This window comes from Thermobia domestica, chromosome 14 (genome assembly GCF_964235325.1).
Source record: "Thermobia domestica chromosome 14, izTheDome1.hap1.1, whole genome shotgun sequence".
NCBI classification, from domain to species: domain Eukaryota; kingdom Metazoa; phylum Arthropoda; class Insecta; order Zygentoma; family Lepismatidae; genus Thermobia; species Thermobia domestica.
In genome coordinates this window covers 17706887-17725565 of record NC_137467.1, presented here as the reverse complement: position 1 = coordinate 17725565, position 18679 = coordinate 17706887, and the positions used below count along the sequence as shown (strand labels likewise).

The following is an 18679-nucleotide window of genomic DNA, read 5'->3' as shown; positions in this document are numbered from 1 at the left end:
ACAATGGCAGTTGTACGGGAGAAACAAGTAGTTATTGTTGTCAGCGACCCCTGTCGTTAGCGTCAGCTCAGTAGAGCAATCAAAATTAGCCAACCGAAGCGTTAACGCGATCTACGGAAAATGTCCCCAACTAGCTCGCGAAAGACGGTTTGGTGATCAGTGCCCTATAGTGATCTTTCGTTCTCATTTTCTGTTTTTCTTTTTTCTTTTCTTTCTTTCTCTCTTTCAAGTAAAAAACCGGAAACGGTTGATTTCTACCATATCCGGTTTGAACATACTTCCGTCAACGAACGTCATTACTAACTTTAGATTCCCTACATGCTGATCACTACCATTTAGCGACACACCCAACACACTTTCTACTTTCTTCGCACTCGCACTAAAAAAAACCAGCACCAACAATTCGCCCTGGTTGCAAATCAGAGAGTTCACTCATTTTACACTATCACCGTCTGCTCACTTCTCTGTACACTGCTGTTCTACACATTTTCATGCAGTACGGAGTTTGTTCTAGCATACCAGCAATAATAGCTCAAACTTGGGATCGCCGTTTGATTGTTGCCAACCAAGACATCTGAAGTGTTTCCACTATTCTGATAATCATTTCTATATCTTCCTTGCTGAAAAGGAACGCTGAACTTCAAGAAGCAAACGAACAAACCCCTCAACCTTACGTAACACCAATGTAGGTTAAAAACTGTCCACACTTTTATTAGGATAAGAATTTTTATGGCTTTTCTTTAGTATTATGTTATAACTCAGGTTTTATTCAAAAATAATGTAAATTTTATTTTCTGTCATTCAATACTTTTAGTTTTTAGAAAATAACCAAAAACTTAAAAAACAAAAATGTTAGGAATTGGTCAAGAATTTTAGGAATGATTAAGAAAATCCATCAAAAAACTGCGATCTTGGCCAACAATTACTTTTTGGATTAGGGGCTACAATATTTTTGAACGGCCCCTAAATCAAGTTTTCGTTATTTTCTACAGAATGAGCACATCATACTGAGTTAAGTGATAGTTTGAGTTTGGCTACATTAAATGTAGTTCTCCAGATATAAGGCGTACAAGAAAATTTTTGACTGAAATATGACATAAAGTACTCTTCCTTGGCGTAACGTTATCATAATGTGCATAAGGTTATTTCCAGTTGAAGATTCTGACACTTGGGGTCGCTACGGGTACAGCTGATGCGAAGCGTGATACATCTAAACGTAAAACACCTACTGGTTTCGGAGTGAGGATATTAAAAGTGGAATCATACGTACATCAAAGGATTATGTGTAACACCGCACACCAAGGGAAGGTTAAAAAAATGTCCCCCACATAAATAATTATTTTCTGTCCCAGAAAATGTAATATTCTTCTTCTATTTTGTACTAACTATAAACTACAACAACTGAAGGGACAAGATAGAGATTTCTGGAACAGGAAATAATGATTTATTCGGTGGACATTTTTTAACACTCCCTTGGTGTGCAGTGTTACGCGTAACCCCTTGGCGTATGTGGAGTTAACCTTAGTGATACTTTTCGATGACATAATTACTTGCCTAACTTTTAAATAATTGGTAGGGGCAGGAGTTTTTCGCAAGATGCGAAATCGCGAAAGTTTTCCGACAAAGCGGAGAGTTGGATTTTCAACGAACTACATCAGATTGAGTAAGAAAATAGGTACTTTGAAGTCACGACAAAATGCGATAATTGACATTTTGAGCGAAATATGCCACAAAACGCGACAAACTGAGATTTTCTCAAAACGTCGAATTAAGTTGTTGAAATACACAAATAAAAGGTACAATTTTCCAAGCAACGTTTTCCTTTTGCAGCTGCAACGCTAATTACAACTTATTTCCGTTTCAAGTACATAGCTGGTAGTTGTCGAATGTGGAACATTCAGCATGCTGTTAAAATAGCAGAAATCCTCACTTCATGTTTTTGTGGAATACGTACACTAAAAGAGTTTATAATTTTAAAAATGGTGAATAAAAAGGGGAGGGTACAAGATCGCGCAAGTGAAGGCTTGTACGTACGTAAGTGATATTCAAACTTTAATGTGAAAATTTTGTAATTCACGCATTCCATGTAAGGAGAAAAATACTTACGAAACACATACGGCCTTATGCAGAGTCGTTCTGAAGCATGATTAGTGCATATTAAAGAGTTCGATTAACATATGTTTCCTGCAGTAGTCAGGCCTTTAGTATGACGCTAATCATATGCCAAAACGACTCTGCATAAGGCAGATAAAGTTGGCAGGACATAAACGTAACAAAGACAGAGTTGAATGTGGACCAAGCAGTGCAGAGCGACAAATTATATTGGAAGATTTTGCAAATGTGCAGAAGGCAAAAGCAGAAAAGATTGAGTTCATAAATGAGACTACCGATATGTTGCTGAAGCATAGAAAAAGTTGACCACCCTGCATTTCGTGTGTGGTTGATGAAGTACCTACCTATAAAAGACTTGCAAAAGAAGAAAGAAGTAATTTGTTGTTAGTAATTGCATAAATAATAACTTCATTGTCCTAAGTAGTAGTATTGTTTATCATATATTGGGCCTATATTAGAGTTTGTATATTAGAGCTTGTAAAATAATTTATTTAGCGACAAAATGCGAAATTTTATATCTCAAAATGCGACAAAATACGAAATTTTTAATTTCAAATTGCGAAAAACTCCTGCCCCTAATAATTGATTTCTCTTGTCTGAACGGTGGGAATGAATGTCATTTCCAACTGGCTGATGCCCGACGTTTTTCCATTCGGAACAAACAGAAATAGGTAGAGACCGGGGAGGCGAAGGGTTGTTGGTTGGCAGTGTACGAGTACTTACGGATCTGCGAAACCATCGACTTCATCATCGATGTTCTTCATCGCCTATCATCACTGCCTTTATCAACGTCAGGTATCTCGTCTACTTTTTTGCTTCTCTTCATGTAGTTTACTGAGAAAGAAGAAGCACAGCAATACGTCACAGAGCATCAAATTGGAAATGGCTTTTACAAGAAGGCAGGTTTGATAAGTGTTACCATGTAAAGACAGGTTTGGTAAATTTCCCCGTAAAGGTAAGTTTGGAAAGTTTTAGTACGTAAAGGCACGTTTGGAAAACTTTTATTACGTAAAGGCAGGTTTGGAAAGTTTCATTACATAAAGGCAAGTCTGGTAAGTGCTACTATGTAAAGCCAGGTTTGGTAAATTTTGACGTAAAGGCAAGTTCGGTAAGTTGTACCCCCCAAGGGCAAGTTTAGTAAGTTTTTCCCATAAAGACAAGTTTGGTAAGTGCTACTACATAAAGCCAGGTCTGGTAAATTTTGGTGTGAAAACAAATTTGGTAAGTACTTCCCCACAAGGGTAAGTTTGGTAGGTTTTATCCTGTAAAGGCACATTTGGAAAGGTTTTACTGCGTAAAGACAGGTTTGGAAAGTTTTTACTACGTAAAGATAGGTTTGGAAAGTTTTTACTACGTAAAGGCAAGTTTGGTGTTACTACGAAAAGCCACGTTTGATAAATTTTGACGTAAATGCAAGTTTGGTAAGTTCTATTGCATAAGGGTAAGGTTGATCAATTTTACCCTATAGAGGCAGGTTTGGTAAGTTTTATCCTGTAAAGGAAGGTTTAGAAAGTTTTACTACGTAGAGGCAAGTTCGGTAAATTTTACCACGTAAAGGCAAGTTTGGTAAGTTTTACCACGTAACAGTGTTCATCAGTCATGCACTTTTTTTTTTAAATATTGCACAAAGCTAAGAATAATACAAAAATTTCTCTGCGTAATTACCATGTTGTTCCATGCATAAGCCTGTATTGTCTTCTCCAAGGAAAATTAAAAAATTGAGTACGCTGCTCATACATGCTAATTAAAAAAAAGTATATCCAAAAACACATTAGCATATAATTACTACTAGAAACAATAGGATACATACTACATACGAACAATGGACCACGGATTTTTTTTTCTCTGCACTAAGTAACCTCAATATTTCCATCAGTTAGGTTAATCTTGTTCGCGATCAGTTCTATCTGGTTGGCTGGAAACCTAATTAATTTTTTTTCTATCCATTGATGTGACTTATTGTAGTGTCCTACAAAAGGAAAATTAAAAATTTTCCATACTTTTGGAAAATGAAACTCCAAATAAATAAATAAATAAATAAATAAATAAATAAAATAAAAATAAAAAAGGAAACTTAATTACATCATTGTTTAACTATCACCTAGCCTGTTTTATATCTGTCTACTAACAGAAAAGAACAACAGTTGAAGAAAGAAGAAAAAAAAAGTTTATAAGTAACAGTTTTTGTATCGTCACTTGTGAATCCTAGTGTTATGATCTAACACGTATAAAACACATTAATTTCCCTTTGTCTAACTCTTTGTTCACGTAAAAATGATTATATATAGAATATATAATTCTTTTGTTCTACCAGTACACTTTTGTTGAAAAAATCCCCGGCCACCCACTTCTTGCAAAGCCTTGTATTCGTACTAAGAGTTCGAATTAAACCAAACAAATGTGGATTTTCTCCAACCAATTGAGATCTTTATTTAGGACCAACGTATTAGAATTTCTGGCGTATGCTACAAGAGTATTGCCTTTTAAAGCAAGGTGATTGGACAAGATTTTTTGAACAAACTGTATATATTCTAAATATAATGTAAGAATCCACGTACACATACATACTGCAAGCCACATATTTTCACTACAAACACGTTTTATTATTTTTTCTACAACGATAGTGTCTATTTTTGTATATACTTTTTAAGTATTGTTAACATTTACGGGAACAAGTTAACATTTTAAGGGTAAAAACACTTAAGAACAAGAAGAAAAATAGAAAGAAATAATTTAAATATTTGTATCAATATCGAGAGATTTCTTAATTTCGTTGCCAAGACAACTTGTTTATCTGTTTGATGTCGTTCTTATGATAATGTAGAAAGATAGATAGAACGAAGAGCCATCTTAAAAGGAATGAATGTATAACATTGTAATATGACAAATACCATATATGTAGAAAGGTAATATATATATTTAAAAGTGCATAACTGTGTTGTTTGATTCATGATGATCTCGTAAACTATATAAATATTCAATATATACATTTCGAATCAGCAAATGTAACGTAGCAGAAGAAATAACGTTACATTTCCAACTATAAACAAACAGTGGTAGACAACAAGTAACTATACTTTCAAGAAAAAAACAAAAATAATTCAAAAAAAGTACATAAACACCATAGGTTCTTCTCCAAAAAGATGGTTATAAAAAGGACTACAAAACCAAGAAATTGTTAAGCCTATTCTGGTCGCTCATCTAATATAACCTTCTCCCGAAGCCTTCATCAGCTACAGAAACTACTTCTAACACCTACTCCAGGGCCTGCTATAAGCTACGAAGTGTAATCTTTAAAACCATCTACTGAGACTGCTATGAGCTACGCAAATATTCTTTAATATCTACTCCTAAGGTTGCTATCAGCTACGGAGTATAACCAATCCCGTCTAAGGCCACATACCTTTTATTCCGAGATCACATCCTATACTTTAAAAAAAACCTTTGTACTTTATTTACATTAAAAACATTTAAAAATTTAAAAAAATACAAAAACTTTGTAGAAAAAAATATAAAACATTCTTTTTATAATAAAAAGGTAACAACTTAAAAATCTGTATATGTTATTTTATACTTTACTTACAAAACATTGCAATAAACATTTGTACGTGAATAAAATCATACAAATTATGTTTTCGTGCAAATAATGTTTTTGATGTATTTCAATCTTATACCACAATAATAACATCCAGGATTCATAAGTGACCATACAAAAACTAATATTTGTGAACTGACGTGCTTTACACGACTTGTTGTGGGCAGATATGAATTAATCTGAGTGAGTGTTAAACAGTGATCTATTTTTTTAATACTATGGGGTCTAATTTTCCTTTAACAGGACAGTATAATAAGTCACATCAGCGGATGGGGAAGTCACATCAGCGAAGCAGACAAAACTCTTCGCGAACAAAATCATCGAGTTGATCCAAATATTGAGGTTACTTACTGCACAAAGAAGGAAAACCCCGCGGTACAAAGGACTGCATGCATGTGTACTTGAAGCATGAGTCATTGTTGCTGTAGCTGGGTTAACATTATTTGCCATTCAATCCATTCAAGTAGGTGGAACCAGTCGATGCAGTTCTGATCCTAAAAAAGCACGGATGCCAAACAAAATAATTAACTAGGATACTAGTATTGAGTTGTAAATTTTACAATTTGTTTAAAAGAACGGCAACAGAGCTCCAGCATTGTAACTAATTCTTGCACTTAGGCTAGCTGCAATTTGTACGCGAGGAAATTAGTTATTTAGTACTTCGAAAACAGTACTTACTGAAATGGTTTGCATTGTAGGTATGTAGGTATTATATCAAATACTGCATTTTCAAATCAATTATGATGGCATGGATCTGGTTGACGAAAGGAACAAGTTACGAAGAATATCTTTAAAAATTAACTAGTAGTCTGGAAATTACGCAGAGAAATTATCACTTGAAACAAAAAAGTGCGAACCAGAGTCTATGAAAATCGTTAATTAAATGTAATAAAAATACTTACGTGTCCGCCCATTGAGATGCCTGTTATGCCTAGAGGGCCCAGTCCCATTCGTTCGCACCAATGAAACAGCGCCAAAGACTCCAGAATAAGGCATCCTCCCATCACGAAGATGTCGGACACATTATTCAAGTTCGAACGCCTTGGGGGAAAAAAATCTTTAATGTAAATCAAGCGCAAAAAAAGCCAATTTTAAATGAAAACAAATATAAAATCTTGGCTTGTTTTTTCTATTGTATTTAGTTTTTATTTTATTATTTTTTTCAAAATTATATCAAACTAAGATTCAATATACGTTGAAATAACTAACCTTCTTAGTATAACATGTTAAGGTTCTCACCTTGTATAATACGCGCATATGTATGAATAAAATAAAAATAATGGACATACCTTGCGTGTATTTTCTTTGTTTTATACAATTACCATGATAGCATTTTCAAGTCTACTTTACCTTCAAGATGAAGAACCACGCTGTCACCTATATCTTGAGTTGTTCTTCCACATGTTCTGAGTACTTTGGCACTGACTTACATAGTAACAATTCAAAATATGTGGAAAAAGAAATCGACATACAGGTGACAACTAGGTTCTTCGTCTTCAAGGTAAAGTAGACTTGAAAAAGGACCAGGAATTCTTATAGATGCCGAAATGATTGTTCTATGCAACAAGAAAAATATACGCAAGGTATATTTGTTATTTAATTATATTCATTACACGCCCGCAACCAGAGGGGAGTTAGGGAGGCTGGATCCCCCTAAACTTTTCGTGTCCCCTCCAGACCTCAATACAAAATTCTATTATTAATTCAAAAAACACAGTTTAGATATTTGTACGAGAATTTTTCATGACTTGCCCCTTCCCTAACATATTCACGGCTCTCCCAAACCTCTGTCTGGTTGCGAGCCTGATTCATAACCTTCTTAGTATTCCAGTATGGACAATGTCATTACAGTATTAATATTTCGGTTACTTTAATGAGTAAACATCATCAAGATCATCAACTTTAATCATACTCTGCAATAAGTTCTTCACATTATTTGCTGCAACAGCACAATGGATATTATTGAGATTATATAACAAATTCTATCAATGCTACGTAATATTTACATGCCTCCAATTAACATGGAAGCCTAATTCTTTTTATATATTTCAACATGAAAAATTACAAATATACTGTACGTACAAAATCCTACTGTATACTGTAAGTACTAACAAATGTCTTATTTACTTTCCTTTTCTTACAGGTTTATCCATCACTAGCTTGTTCGTGAGTATGCCTACAACGAGGTGAATATCACTACCCAAAAGCCATGTTTTAAATTAATGTGGTCATATCACATGAATGTCAATGTTGGGACAATCTAGTGTTTATATATATACAGAGTGAGCTCAAAAACAGTCCCTGATTTCAACACGTCATGTAATAATTCTTATAAGGATATTTTGAAAAAAAAAAAAATTGTTGGAAACTCAGTTAACTCAAAATATTTCTATATTTTTCTTTTCAGAATCCCTAGTTCAGATTTAGACAGCTAGAGGACAGTGACGTCGAAAATGGACTTTACCCCATAACAAATAGCTGGAGGGTTCTAGAACTTGCCTAAACAAGTAGTGTTGATACATTGCAGCACGCATTTAAGCGGAACTTCTGGTATGACTTAAGGTTTGCGGAGGAAATCAACATTCTCTTGGGACGTTGAATCGACTGATTAACAAAAACCTCTCACCGTTTTAGCTACCTGATACCTGTCGATAGACAGACGGAAGGAGTACAGCCGTCCTATAAGACTTCCGACACTTATGAATAGTACAGTTTGGAAATGTAAAAAGTGGAGTGGGATCACATATCAATCAATTAAATAATCTTACCACCGTTCGTCATTTGTTAACGCCAGGGAGTTAGTAAATATAGAGGCAGTGGTAGTGTTTAACCCTTTGATTACCAACGGGATACATGTGTTCCATGCGAATAGCGAATGCCAACATGCATTTTTTTTAGAAAATTCTAGAAAAAAATGCATGTTGTTCTCCCATTGGGTCGGATGAACCAGGAGACTGTGTTTAGTTTCCAAAACTGTGTACAGATGTCAGGAATATCCCACATTAAAGGAGTCGTATATATAAAAGAATGTTCACATTTAAAAAAAATGGTAGTCAAAGGGTTAAACAGATAACAACGAGATATGATGTTATACCATCAATACGTTCCAGTCCTTTTTGCTGGTCTAGTGTATAACGCGTGTGCCTCTGATGCACGTAGGCCCGAGTTCGATTTACTACGGTGGTTCGCAGGCCCGTGTTTGACATCAACAGCGCCCAGGGCACACTGTGAGAAACTGCCCTCCTTCACCATCACATACAATAACAATAGCAAATAAGAACAATGCTATGCCAGTTTTGGAATCTTTCATTATCCACAACTTGTGGACCCATCTTCTCCTGAAATGACAATCAGTGAACATTTAAAACAAAGTAGCAGTGTCACGTGTACAACACGGGAAGGAGTCTGTTTGTATGGCGTGATAGTTTCTACTACTTGAAACCACAAGTGGAAGTTAACCTTTACCACTACTGGTTTTAGTAGAGAGATTAGTTGAGTTGAGTTGATTTTAGTTTAGCGTCCCTTTCAGCAGCGAGGCTATATGAGACGTGGACGTACTGCTTAACGTGGAATCCGAACCACATGAGCTCCCGCCGGAAATTAGAGAGATTAGAATGGAGACGAAATATACCGGGTGTACCAAAAGTTCGAATCTATAAGCCAACTCCATTATGAGTCAAGATACGAAACATTAGATAACAGAGAAAAGTTGTTCCAAATAGGTGATTTTCAGTTTAAAATACTGGAATTTTACCAACTCTTTCGGCTTACAGTAACATTTGGGTCACCTCTACTTGTACAGACAGTGTCTGCGCAGTTGTCCTCATGAACAACAGTAGAACCCTCTCACACAGTTAACTCTAGCACATAGAGAGTGTTTCAAAATGAACATCAGGGTTTTAAGGCTCTGTAGTATTTATTACAATTAACTTACAATTATAATTAATACATCAGATGAAAGAGCAACTCAAACAGTTTTGTACGCACACAAGTGCATACACTCTTCCCTCTGTCTGCTGTTAGAAAGCGCAAGTAGCAAAGATGGCAACTAGTTGCTGCATGACGATTAAGATTTTCTGGATCGTGTTGTCGTCTTCAGTGATGAATCGACATTTTCACCTGAGTGGCGATTGAACACTCATAATATTTTCATCTGAAAGTCAACAAATCTCCACGAAATGGTACAGTCCGCAGCAAAAAACCTGCAACATGAGCATGTAAGTTTATTGTAAAACGACGAAGTCCCTTGCTCCAAAATAAGTGTGCAGAGGAGGACGCCGAAGTTTCTCCTGTCGTGATTCGTGCCACTTAGACGTTATGTTGATTTCCTGCGCTATTAGGCGTAGTTTCACAATAAACTTACATGCTCATATTGCAGGGTTTTTTTGCTGCGGACTGTACACTTGCAACGCGACTTCCCTAAATTGAATGTGTTTAGTGCCATATCTCGGCAGAAAGTTTATGTCCCTCCACGTTCATCAGATCTGACGCCATGCAAGTTTTACTTTTGGAGATTTATAAAGCATCATCTGTATGCCCCTTCGCTACCAGCTCACTTACCCGACTTAACAAAGCGGATTGAAACAGTTGTTGCAACAATTACTCCAAACATACTGGTCAAAGTTTGGGAATAACTCACCTATCGACTCGATGTATGACTTGTGACGAACAGTGCTTACATTGAACACTTGCTGCAAAAACGGTTTGAGGTGCTCTTCATTTGGTGTTTTATAATTGTACGTTAAAAGTAATAAATACTATAAGATTTTAAAACCCCGACATTCAATTTGAAACACCCTGTATGTAAATCAGAGCTACTTCACGGTCGTCTACAGTTGGTATCAAAAGAAAGAAGAGAGATCCAGTAACGATGAAAGCACATTGGAGAACACGTTAAGAGTGTAAACGATACTGCAATAACAAATTTTTGTTACCTACCGACACCTTTTTCTCAAAAGAGCAGTGTGATAAGTAGTATCTAGAATACTTACACTTGATCCTTTGGTTTACGCAAGCCATAGAACGGATTTTCAAGAATTATGGAGCCTATTCCTGCCTCTTTAAGTAAAGGTTTTGCCATAAGTGTTCGCCTCCTCCAAAAATACTAGAAACAAATACATACTTCTTTTAGTTATCTATTTCAAGAAATTTGATTTTGTATCTTCTTAAAATTAAGACTTAACAGTTATGCAGTAGATCAGGGTTTCTTAACCTGGGGGACGCCAAGGCTCCCCCCTCCCAATGAAGGTCGCGAAGATAAGAGGAAGGAATAAAGACAATTATAATGTAATACCGATATATTTTTAATTATTATTTAATTTTGTTCTGATAAGCATATTTTTATTTTTATACACACTGTTACCGAGAAAACTAATTAGATTAATTAAGATATATTTAAATGAATCCCAAAGTAAAGCCAGGCTACGAAATTTTTTGTCTACGAGCTTTCACGTCGAAAATGGCCTCAAACAAGGAGATGCGTTGTCGCCATTATTATTCAACTTTGTTCTGGAATACGCTATAAGGAAAATCAAAGATAGCAACCAGGGCCTCGAGTTGAACGGTATTCATCAGGTTATGGCATATGCTGATGATGTATATTTAATAGGGGATGATAGGAGAACAATAGAAAGAAATGCAGAGATCTTATTAAACGCTTGCAGGGACGTGGGTTTAGAAGTAAATGCAGAGAAAACTAAATACATGGAAGTGCGTCAGGACCGTAATACGGCAAATTATGGATACGTTAAAATATTAAATAATGCTTTTGATAAAGTGGATACTTTCAAATATCTAGGATCAATATTAACGGACGAAAATCATATTCACGAAGAAATTAAATGTCGACTAAACGCAGGGAATTCGTGTTATTAGTCAGTTCAAAATCTCTTGTCGTCGCGAATTCTGTCGAGGAATTTGAAGCTTAAAATATATAAAACGATAACCATGTCTGTTGTTCTGTATGGTTGCGAAACATGGTCGCATACTCTGAGAGAAGAACATAGACTGAAAGCATTTGAGAACAAGATCCTGAGACGAATATTCGGACCCAAGAGGAACGGGAATGGGGAATGGCGGAAACTTCATAACGATGAACTACACGGTTTACCAAACATTGTTAGGGTCATCAAGCAGGGCCGTGCAGTAGGGGAGGGGGCGAGGCCCCGTGCGCCGAAGTAAGGGCGGCGAAAAATTCGGGAGAAAAAAGGAAAAAAGATGGGAAAAATTGCTTGGAATATATGTATGGGGGCGCCGTCGTATACTCTCGCCCCGGGCGCTGATTTTCAACGGTACGGCCCTATCATCAAGTCTAGGAGGCTTAGGTGGACAGGTCATATAGCTAGGATGGAAGAAAGTAGAAACGCTTTCAAAGTCTTGACTGGAAGACCAATCGGAAACGACTTTTAGGAAGACGTAGGCGCAGATGGGAGGACAATATTAAGATGGATCTCGCAGAGAAGAAATACAAAGTAGAAACTGGACCCAGTTGGCTAAGGATAGAAGTCAGTAAAGAGCTTTTTTAAAGGCGGTATAGAACCTCCGGATTCCATAAGCCATAGAGTTAGTTAGTTAGTTATACATACTGTTAAGAACAACAACAAAAAATAGATCTACTAAACATTCTCAACAGGTGCAGAGTTGTTTAAAAATCAATTTAAATGAAAAAGGTATAATATGAAACTAATGAGAACTGCATATTGATATGCAATTACAATTGAAAATACTAATCCGTAGTACCTGTGTTGCATTTGTTGATAAATCAACAATGAACGAATTATTCTGTCTGCAGTAAAAGGGATTGCTTTTGTATAGGATCCTTTGTTGTTCTTTTCAGAATTATACACGTATGTGTGTGAGCGAATAGTCTTTTTTCCAGCAAGCTGACCACACTGAAAGTGGGGTTTTACTTGTTTCCTAAATTTTAAATGTAAACAAGTTACTTTTAACAGTTTTCGGCGATAATGAACACATACATGACAATGTACCAAATTCAAAACAATATGAGGTAACTCAAAGTGGCGACCGGCATGCGATGGAAATTTACTTTGCTTGCGATTTGGCAGCGTCTAAAGCCTACCATAAATATTTTTGGTGATGAATTTTGACGTCTTATAGAATAAAATTTTACCGTCTATACTTGTATCTGTACAGATGATATATATATATCTATATATCGTGACCCAAAAGCTAAATTTCGTGACTTTTCGTTGACTTTCATGACCTTTTTCTGATTTTGTGACTTTTTGGGGACTTCCCTGACCGATAGACACCCGGGTTTATACAAAACTAGCAGAATACACGTTTATCGCACGGGAAGAATACGTTTCATTTTAGACATAAAGGGTTGAATTTGGATTTGAACGGCATCAGAAGTGTCACTGTTCGTCTCAGCGACTCCGAAAACTATAGATTTGACACCAATATCGGTCATTTTCGATCATTTATATATATATATATATATCTTACCCTGCCCTAAGTTGCGGGGCTGAATTTGGCTTTAAACGGCATCGGAAGTGTCTCAGCGACCCCAAATACTATGGATTCGACACTTATATTGGTCATTTTTGATCATTTTTAAATCTCTCTCCTCTCTCCCTTCCCTACACTTGTATCATCAAAGTGAAATAATAAAAACCATCCCAGGCCCGATTCTCATCTATGTTGAAAATTTGATCGAGATCGGTCGGACAGTTCAAGAATTATTAAGTTACAAACATAGTGACTTTCATTTTCATATATATCGGGAAAAGAAAACATCATGCATGTCCCCTATTCCCCTTAGGACATGTATTACGCAAAGCCCCGTCTTATTTACATCCTAGAGTGGAAGGGGAACATTTTCACAAAATTACAGGGTTCTATGTACAGTAGTTTCGGAGATCTCTTGACGAGTAAATTAGTAAATCAGTCAGTGGATTTACTATTATATATATACAAAAATATAAAGTCCATTCAATAAATAACTGCAAAAATTGTACAAAAAATACAAAACTTCGACAAAGTTTATGCTTCTTTGTTATTTTTTGGTGGTGTCGAACTATTAATCACATGGGTCTGGCACGCCTGCCTCGCGAATCAAGAGAAACAACACGACGGTACTCTTGCAGGTTTGCACCAACGTTGAGCAGCGGAGTGTCATTAGATTTCTGTTAGTTGAAGGGTTGAAACCAATAGAAATTCACCGTCGGATGGCAGTGCAATATGATGAAAGTTGTTTAAATCAAACAAGTGTACGAGTGGGCAGTTAAGCTCAAACAGGTTGTAACAAGTGTTGAAGATTCGCAACGCCCAGAACGCTCTCTACGTGCAGTCACGGAGAACAACATTGTGAGAGTTGATACGGTGAGTGATTACGGCAGGAGCGGATCCAGGGAGGAGACCTGCAGAAGAGGAAACTTTCTTATTATATATATATATATATAAACAAAACCCATCCCAGAGTTTGGAGGTCTTAAAAGTATCTCTAAGTAGCAATATTACAACCCCCCCCCCCAGAAGTCCATCCTGGATCCGCCCCTGGATTACGGTGAGTGATATTGCAGCAAAAATGAACATATTGCACTGTCATCCGAAGCTTAGTTTCGATTAGTTTCAAGCCTCCAGCTAACAGAAATCTAACCACACTCCGCAGCTCCTCGCTGATACAAAGCCACAAGGATGCCGCCATCTTGTTTCAGATTCCCAGCATCCCGTTCGCAAGGCAGGCGTGCCAAGCCCATCCGATAATAGTTTTAGGACTCCACCAAAAAGTAACAAAGCAGCACAAACTTCGTCGAAGTTTTGTATTTTTTATACAACTTTTCCAGTCATTTATTAAACAGACCTTGTATATATATATATATATATAAACACATATATATATATATATATATATATATATATATATATATATATATATATATATATATAGAGAGAGAGAGAGAGAGAGAGATTATACACAGGAACAAATTCACTCACTCATCAATCCCCAGCACAAACTCTGTACTACAGCTAGAAACGTGAAATTTGACAGAATACCTTCTTTCACTAAAGTATGGAATAAGAAAAAAAAATTGAAATACCGGTAATTATTCTGAGCACAGAGGAATATATATATATATATATATATATATATATATATATATATATATATATATATATATATATATATATATATATATATATATATATATATTTTTATAGGAGTAGAGTATCACATGTATCCCTGCTCGGCACATAAACTCATTTAAAATAACTGAAATCACGTTTCTGCGTTTTCTAGAATTCCTCTCCTCGGTTTTGTTTTAAGAGTTCACATGTAATAGTTGCCACTGTGCCACATAGTGTAGTGAAAATAAATTTTAAAGTCAGAAATAAAAACCTGATACTCACATGATCGCCTGTGCCAGCCAAATGTAAACACATAGGACGGAGTTTAGTGCGCCATTCATTGGGAACAAGCACTTGAAAGTAGGCAGTTTCTGCTTCTCGTGGTAATAATCCAGGAAGATGAGTTGCGAAAGGCGAAAGAAACTCACCTTCCATTATTTTTGCATCAGAATACGACCCTTCCTACAAGAAGAGAAAAAAGAAGCATAAAAATACAAAGGCAAAATAGTTATTTACATAATTTACAGATTGGCGCAACAGGATGCACATTTTTATATTTAAAAAGACAGCAATGTCTTACCTCATATCCTTATAATTAGAGACCAGATATTAGGCAAAATGCCTATTCTTTAATATTAAAGATATGATAAAAAAATAACGTTTTAAATTTTAATGGGGGATTATAGTTTCAATTTAAGCCAATTTCATTTTGCCTATTTCGCCCATTCGTGCTTAAATAATTGCTTTAATGCCTAATGTTTCCTATTCTATGCATCTGCTTCAAAATAAGGCTTAATTGGGAAAGTGCTGTTTGTAGTGAAATATAAGTGCTTTAAAACTTTGGACTGCTGTGTGTACTGATGAAGTGTATGACATTTTTACATTTACGTGTAGTCACAAAGTGCTGTATAGAATGTATTTACGAAACATACATGGAATACATGTCAAGCTTTGTTTTTATATATACACAGTAAAAAGCGATATTAACAAACAGATATATTTCCATATTCTTGAACATTACCCATGACTTGAAATTATTATATTTTAATTGCATTGAGTATTTATCTTCATTATTTAGAGTTACATTTTAGTGCATACTTTACTGCCATTTTTTTAAATTTTAAGTGCCTATTTGCGTGCCTTTTTTAATGCCTAAACATCCGGTTTCTACTTATAATGAATTATAACACACTTTCTGCTTTGTAATGGTTTTCATAAGGAAGATTCCAGCAATTTTGTCCAGCATCGTAACTCGGAGGTGTGACATTAAGTTGCATAGGATTTAATTTTAACCAGGGTTTCCACAGCCCAAAAATTCCTTTAAAAAAAGCTTCGATTGAACTGATACGGGATGGGTTAGAGCTTTTAAAAATGGCCGCATGAATATTTATGATGAGGAAAGAAGTGGGCGACTTTCTATCATTGCTGAAGACTTGGTGCAGAAAGTTGACGAAAAAAATGAGAAGATGCTTTACGATTTCGTTGTTACCTATTATCGCTCATAATATTTTCTCCATACACTTCATTAATCTGATGATGAATTTCAGAAGCTTTCACGTCTTTAGCACTAAGAAAAAGCAAATCGGCGGAGGCATTTTAACTACTTACAAATAAACGTAAACTCGGTCGAATGTTTTCGTAATGACATCTGTAGTTTACAGATAGTAGATCTGTAGTAACAGATATCGATACGGAGCGCGTATGTGCAGGATGCCGAACTAGAAATTCAATCGTAAAAAGACCATTAGGAAGAGCTACGCGCAGTTAAGATGGATCTCGCAGAAATAGCAATGTGAAAACTGGATCCAGTTGGCTAAGGACAGAAGTCAATGGAGAGCTTTTGTGAACGCGGTATTGAACCTCTGGGTTCCATAGGCCAGAGTTAGTTAGTTTAACCTTCAGACGCCCGCTAGGGATTTTAACAAAATCGTAGACTCTCATGTTGGGGGTCCTGGTGACTCCTCCTAATTATCCCAGTCACAATTCATACACCGTTGAAAAGCTTACAGACCACAAATTCCAACGAGGTAACATTCGTGTAATTCCCGCCATATTCGTAGAAGAAGGAACAAAAAATCATTTTTAAAAAATATGAAAAATTGACTTTGCAGGGCCATGGCAACCCTTGCAGTTACCCTACGCTAACAAAATGATGTTTATGTGTAGGCCATACACTTGTGACAATAATATATAAAAATGGTACCCACTGCTGCAATATAATACCAATTTTTATGGGTGTACCACAGAGGGGGAAGGAATGCCTCCAAAACCTGATGAAAAAAATAAAAAAACGAACTTCACCCTCCCCCATCGGTCCTAGTAACCCCCAACACACATAAAACGCATACTGGCGGAAAGCTTCATCCCTCAGGAATACATTGGTAGCAAATCATCTTTCTAGCTTAATTAGGGGCTCAGCTATTGATGCTCGTCGTAAAAATAAATGTAATTTACGTCGAAAAACTGAAACTCCAAAAATTGGCTAACTTTATCCCCACACTATTTCCCCCATATAAGAAAGAAGTACAAATACAGGATATTATCCAGTGGCGGCCTACTTCATTGCTTCACATATAATTTTTACGAATGTGAGTGTACCCCCAATGGGGGGAATGGCCCCGAAAAAACATGTTAAAAAAACACGGTCTTTACCTCCCCCTCCCCCGTCGTGATATCCTCTACATACATACAATGCACACCGAAGGAAAAGTTGCACCTTAAGAAATATATTGATACCAAAATCATCTTTCTACCTTAATTAGGGGCTTGGTTATTGAGGTTTAAAACCCCGACGCAGCAGCTGCGTCAATGGTCGTTCAAAGGTTAATAGTACGAAAGTTTAAAAATAACAAATTTTGTCAGCAACGTTTGAATCTAAAATTAGTTGATTTTAAATGGAGTGATCCATACTCAGCACTGTTATAATGAAGAAATTAGCTCTATTATCTTCCTTTAAAATGTTAAATCGACGAAATTAGAATATTTCGTTTCTTTAAAAAAAAAAAAAAAAAAAAAAAGTTACCTTACAGTATTACCTTCAAAAATATTTAATTAAAATTAGATCGTGTACCATTTTACATACGTAAGTAATATTATTAAGTAAAGCCTCTGATTTTGTGTATGTAGATAAAGAAATTATCGAAGATAGAAATCTCACCTTTACTATTTTAATTGGATGGTCTTTCGATACTAATTTGTAGCAAGACTCTCTATTGGAAACAAACTTCCTAAACTCAAACAATCTGGAAGAAAAAATACATAAAAAAGAAGCATATTTCAAGTCGCATTTCATACATGTAATATATTATTTTTCTAGATCTTTTGTAATTTTCTCAATTTTTGAAGTGAATCTTTAGATTGCTTATGTAAAGGACGTCCATTAAAAGTAACAGACTTGGTCGCTTAAGTAAATACTGTATAGGGTGTTACAAAAATTTGTCACAATCTTTTGGGAACAGATTCTTCACATAAAAATTAAGAAAAAAGTTCATATGGACCTCTGATCGGAAGTCCATAGGCTAGTTTCGTAGTTATAGAGTGCCAAAAACGTGAAAAAAATTGAACTTTAAAGGTGCATAATTCCACTACTATAGAACCGATCGTAGTCGGGTCAAAACATCACTAAGAAACTAGTATGTGAACTATCCAAATATCCATCTTTCAGAGCCTCCGATACTTGCACAATCATTTTTAGAGAGGCTGTTTAAGAGTACTTGATCAGTCTCCACCTACCTCTCTAATAAAATAATGTGCAAGTACTGGAGCACTCATTATAGGGAGCTCGCTTTAATGCGAGGCTGAGGAATTCAGATTTGATTAACAGGTGCCCCACCCCCGTCAGCAAGAAACGGTCACTCGACGGTCCTGTGCAGGGTTGTCAGT

At 35.9% G+C, this 18679-nt stretch overlaps 1 protein-coding gene across 3 annotated transcripts in view; it reads right to left on the bottom strand.

Annotated features, from left to right (window-relative positions):
* Positions 1-18679, bottom strand: part of LOC145669550 (protein ABHD18) — a 49020-nt gene that overhangs the window by 14907 nt on the left and 15434 nt on the right. For all 3 annotated transcript variants that reach the window (XM_081737744.1, XM_081737746.1, XM_081737745.1), the window contains exons 3-6: positions 17955-18039; positions 15080-15259; positions 10699-10811; positions 6610-6748 (exon numbers count right to left, since the gene is read on the bottom strand). In XM_081737744.1, the coding sequence (XP_081593870.1) occupies positions 6610-6748; positions 10699-10811; positions 15080-15259; positions 17955-18039 (517 nt within the window). The remainder of the gene's footprint in view (positions 1-6609; positions 6749-10698; positions 10812-15079; positions 15260-17954; positions 18040-18679) is intronic.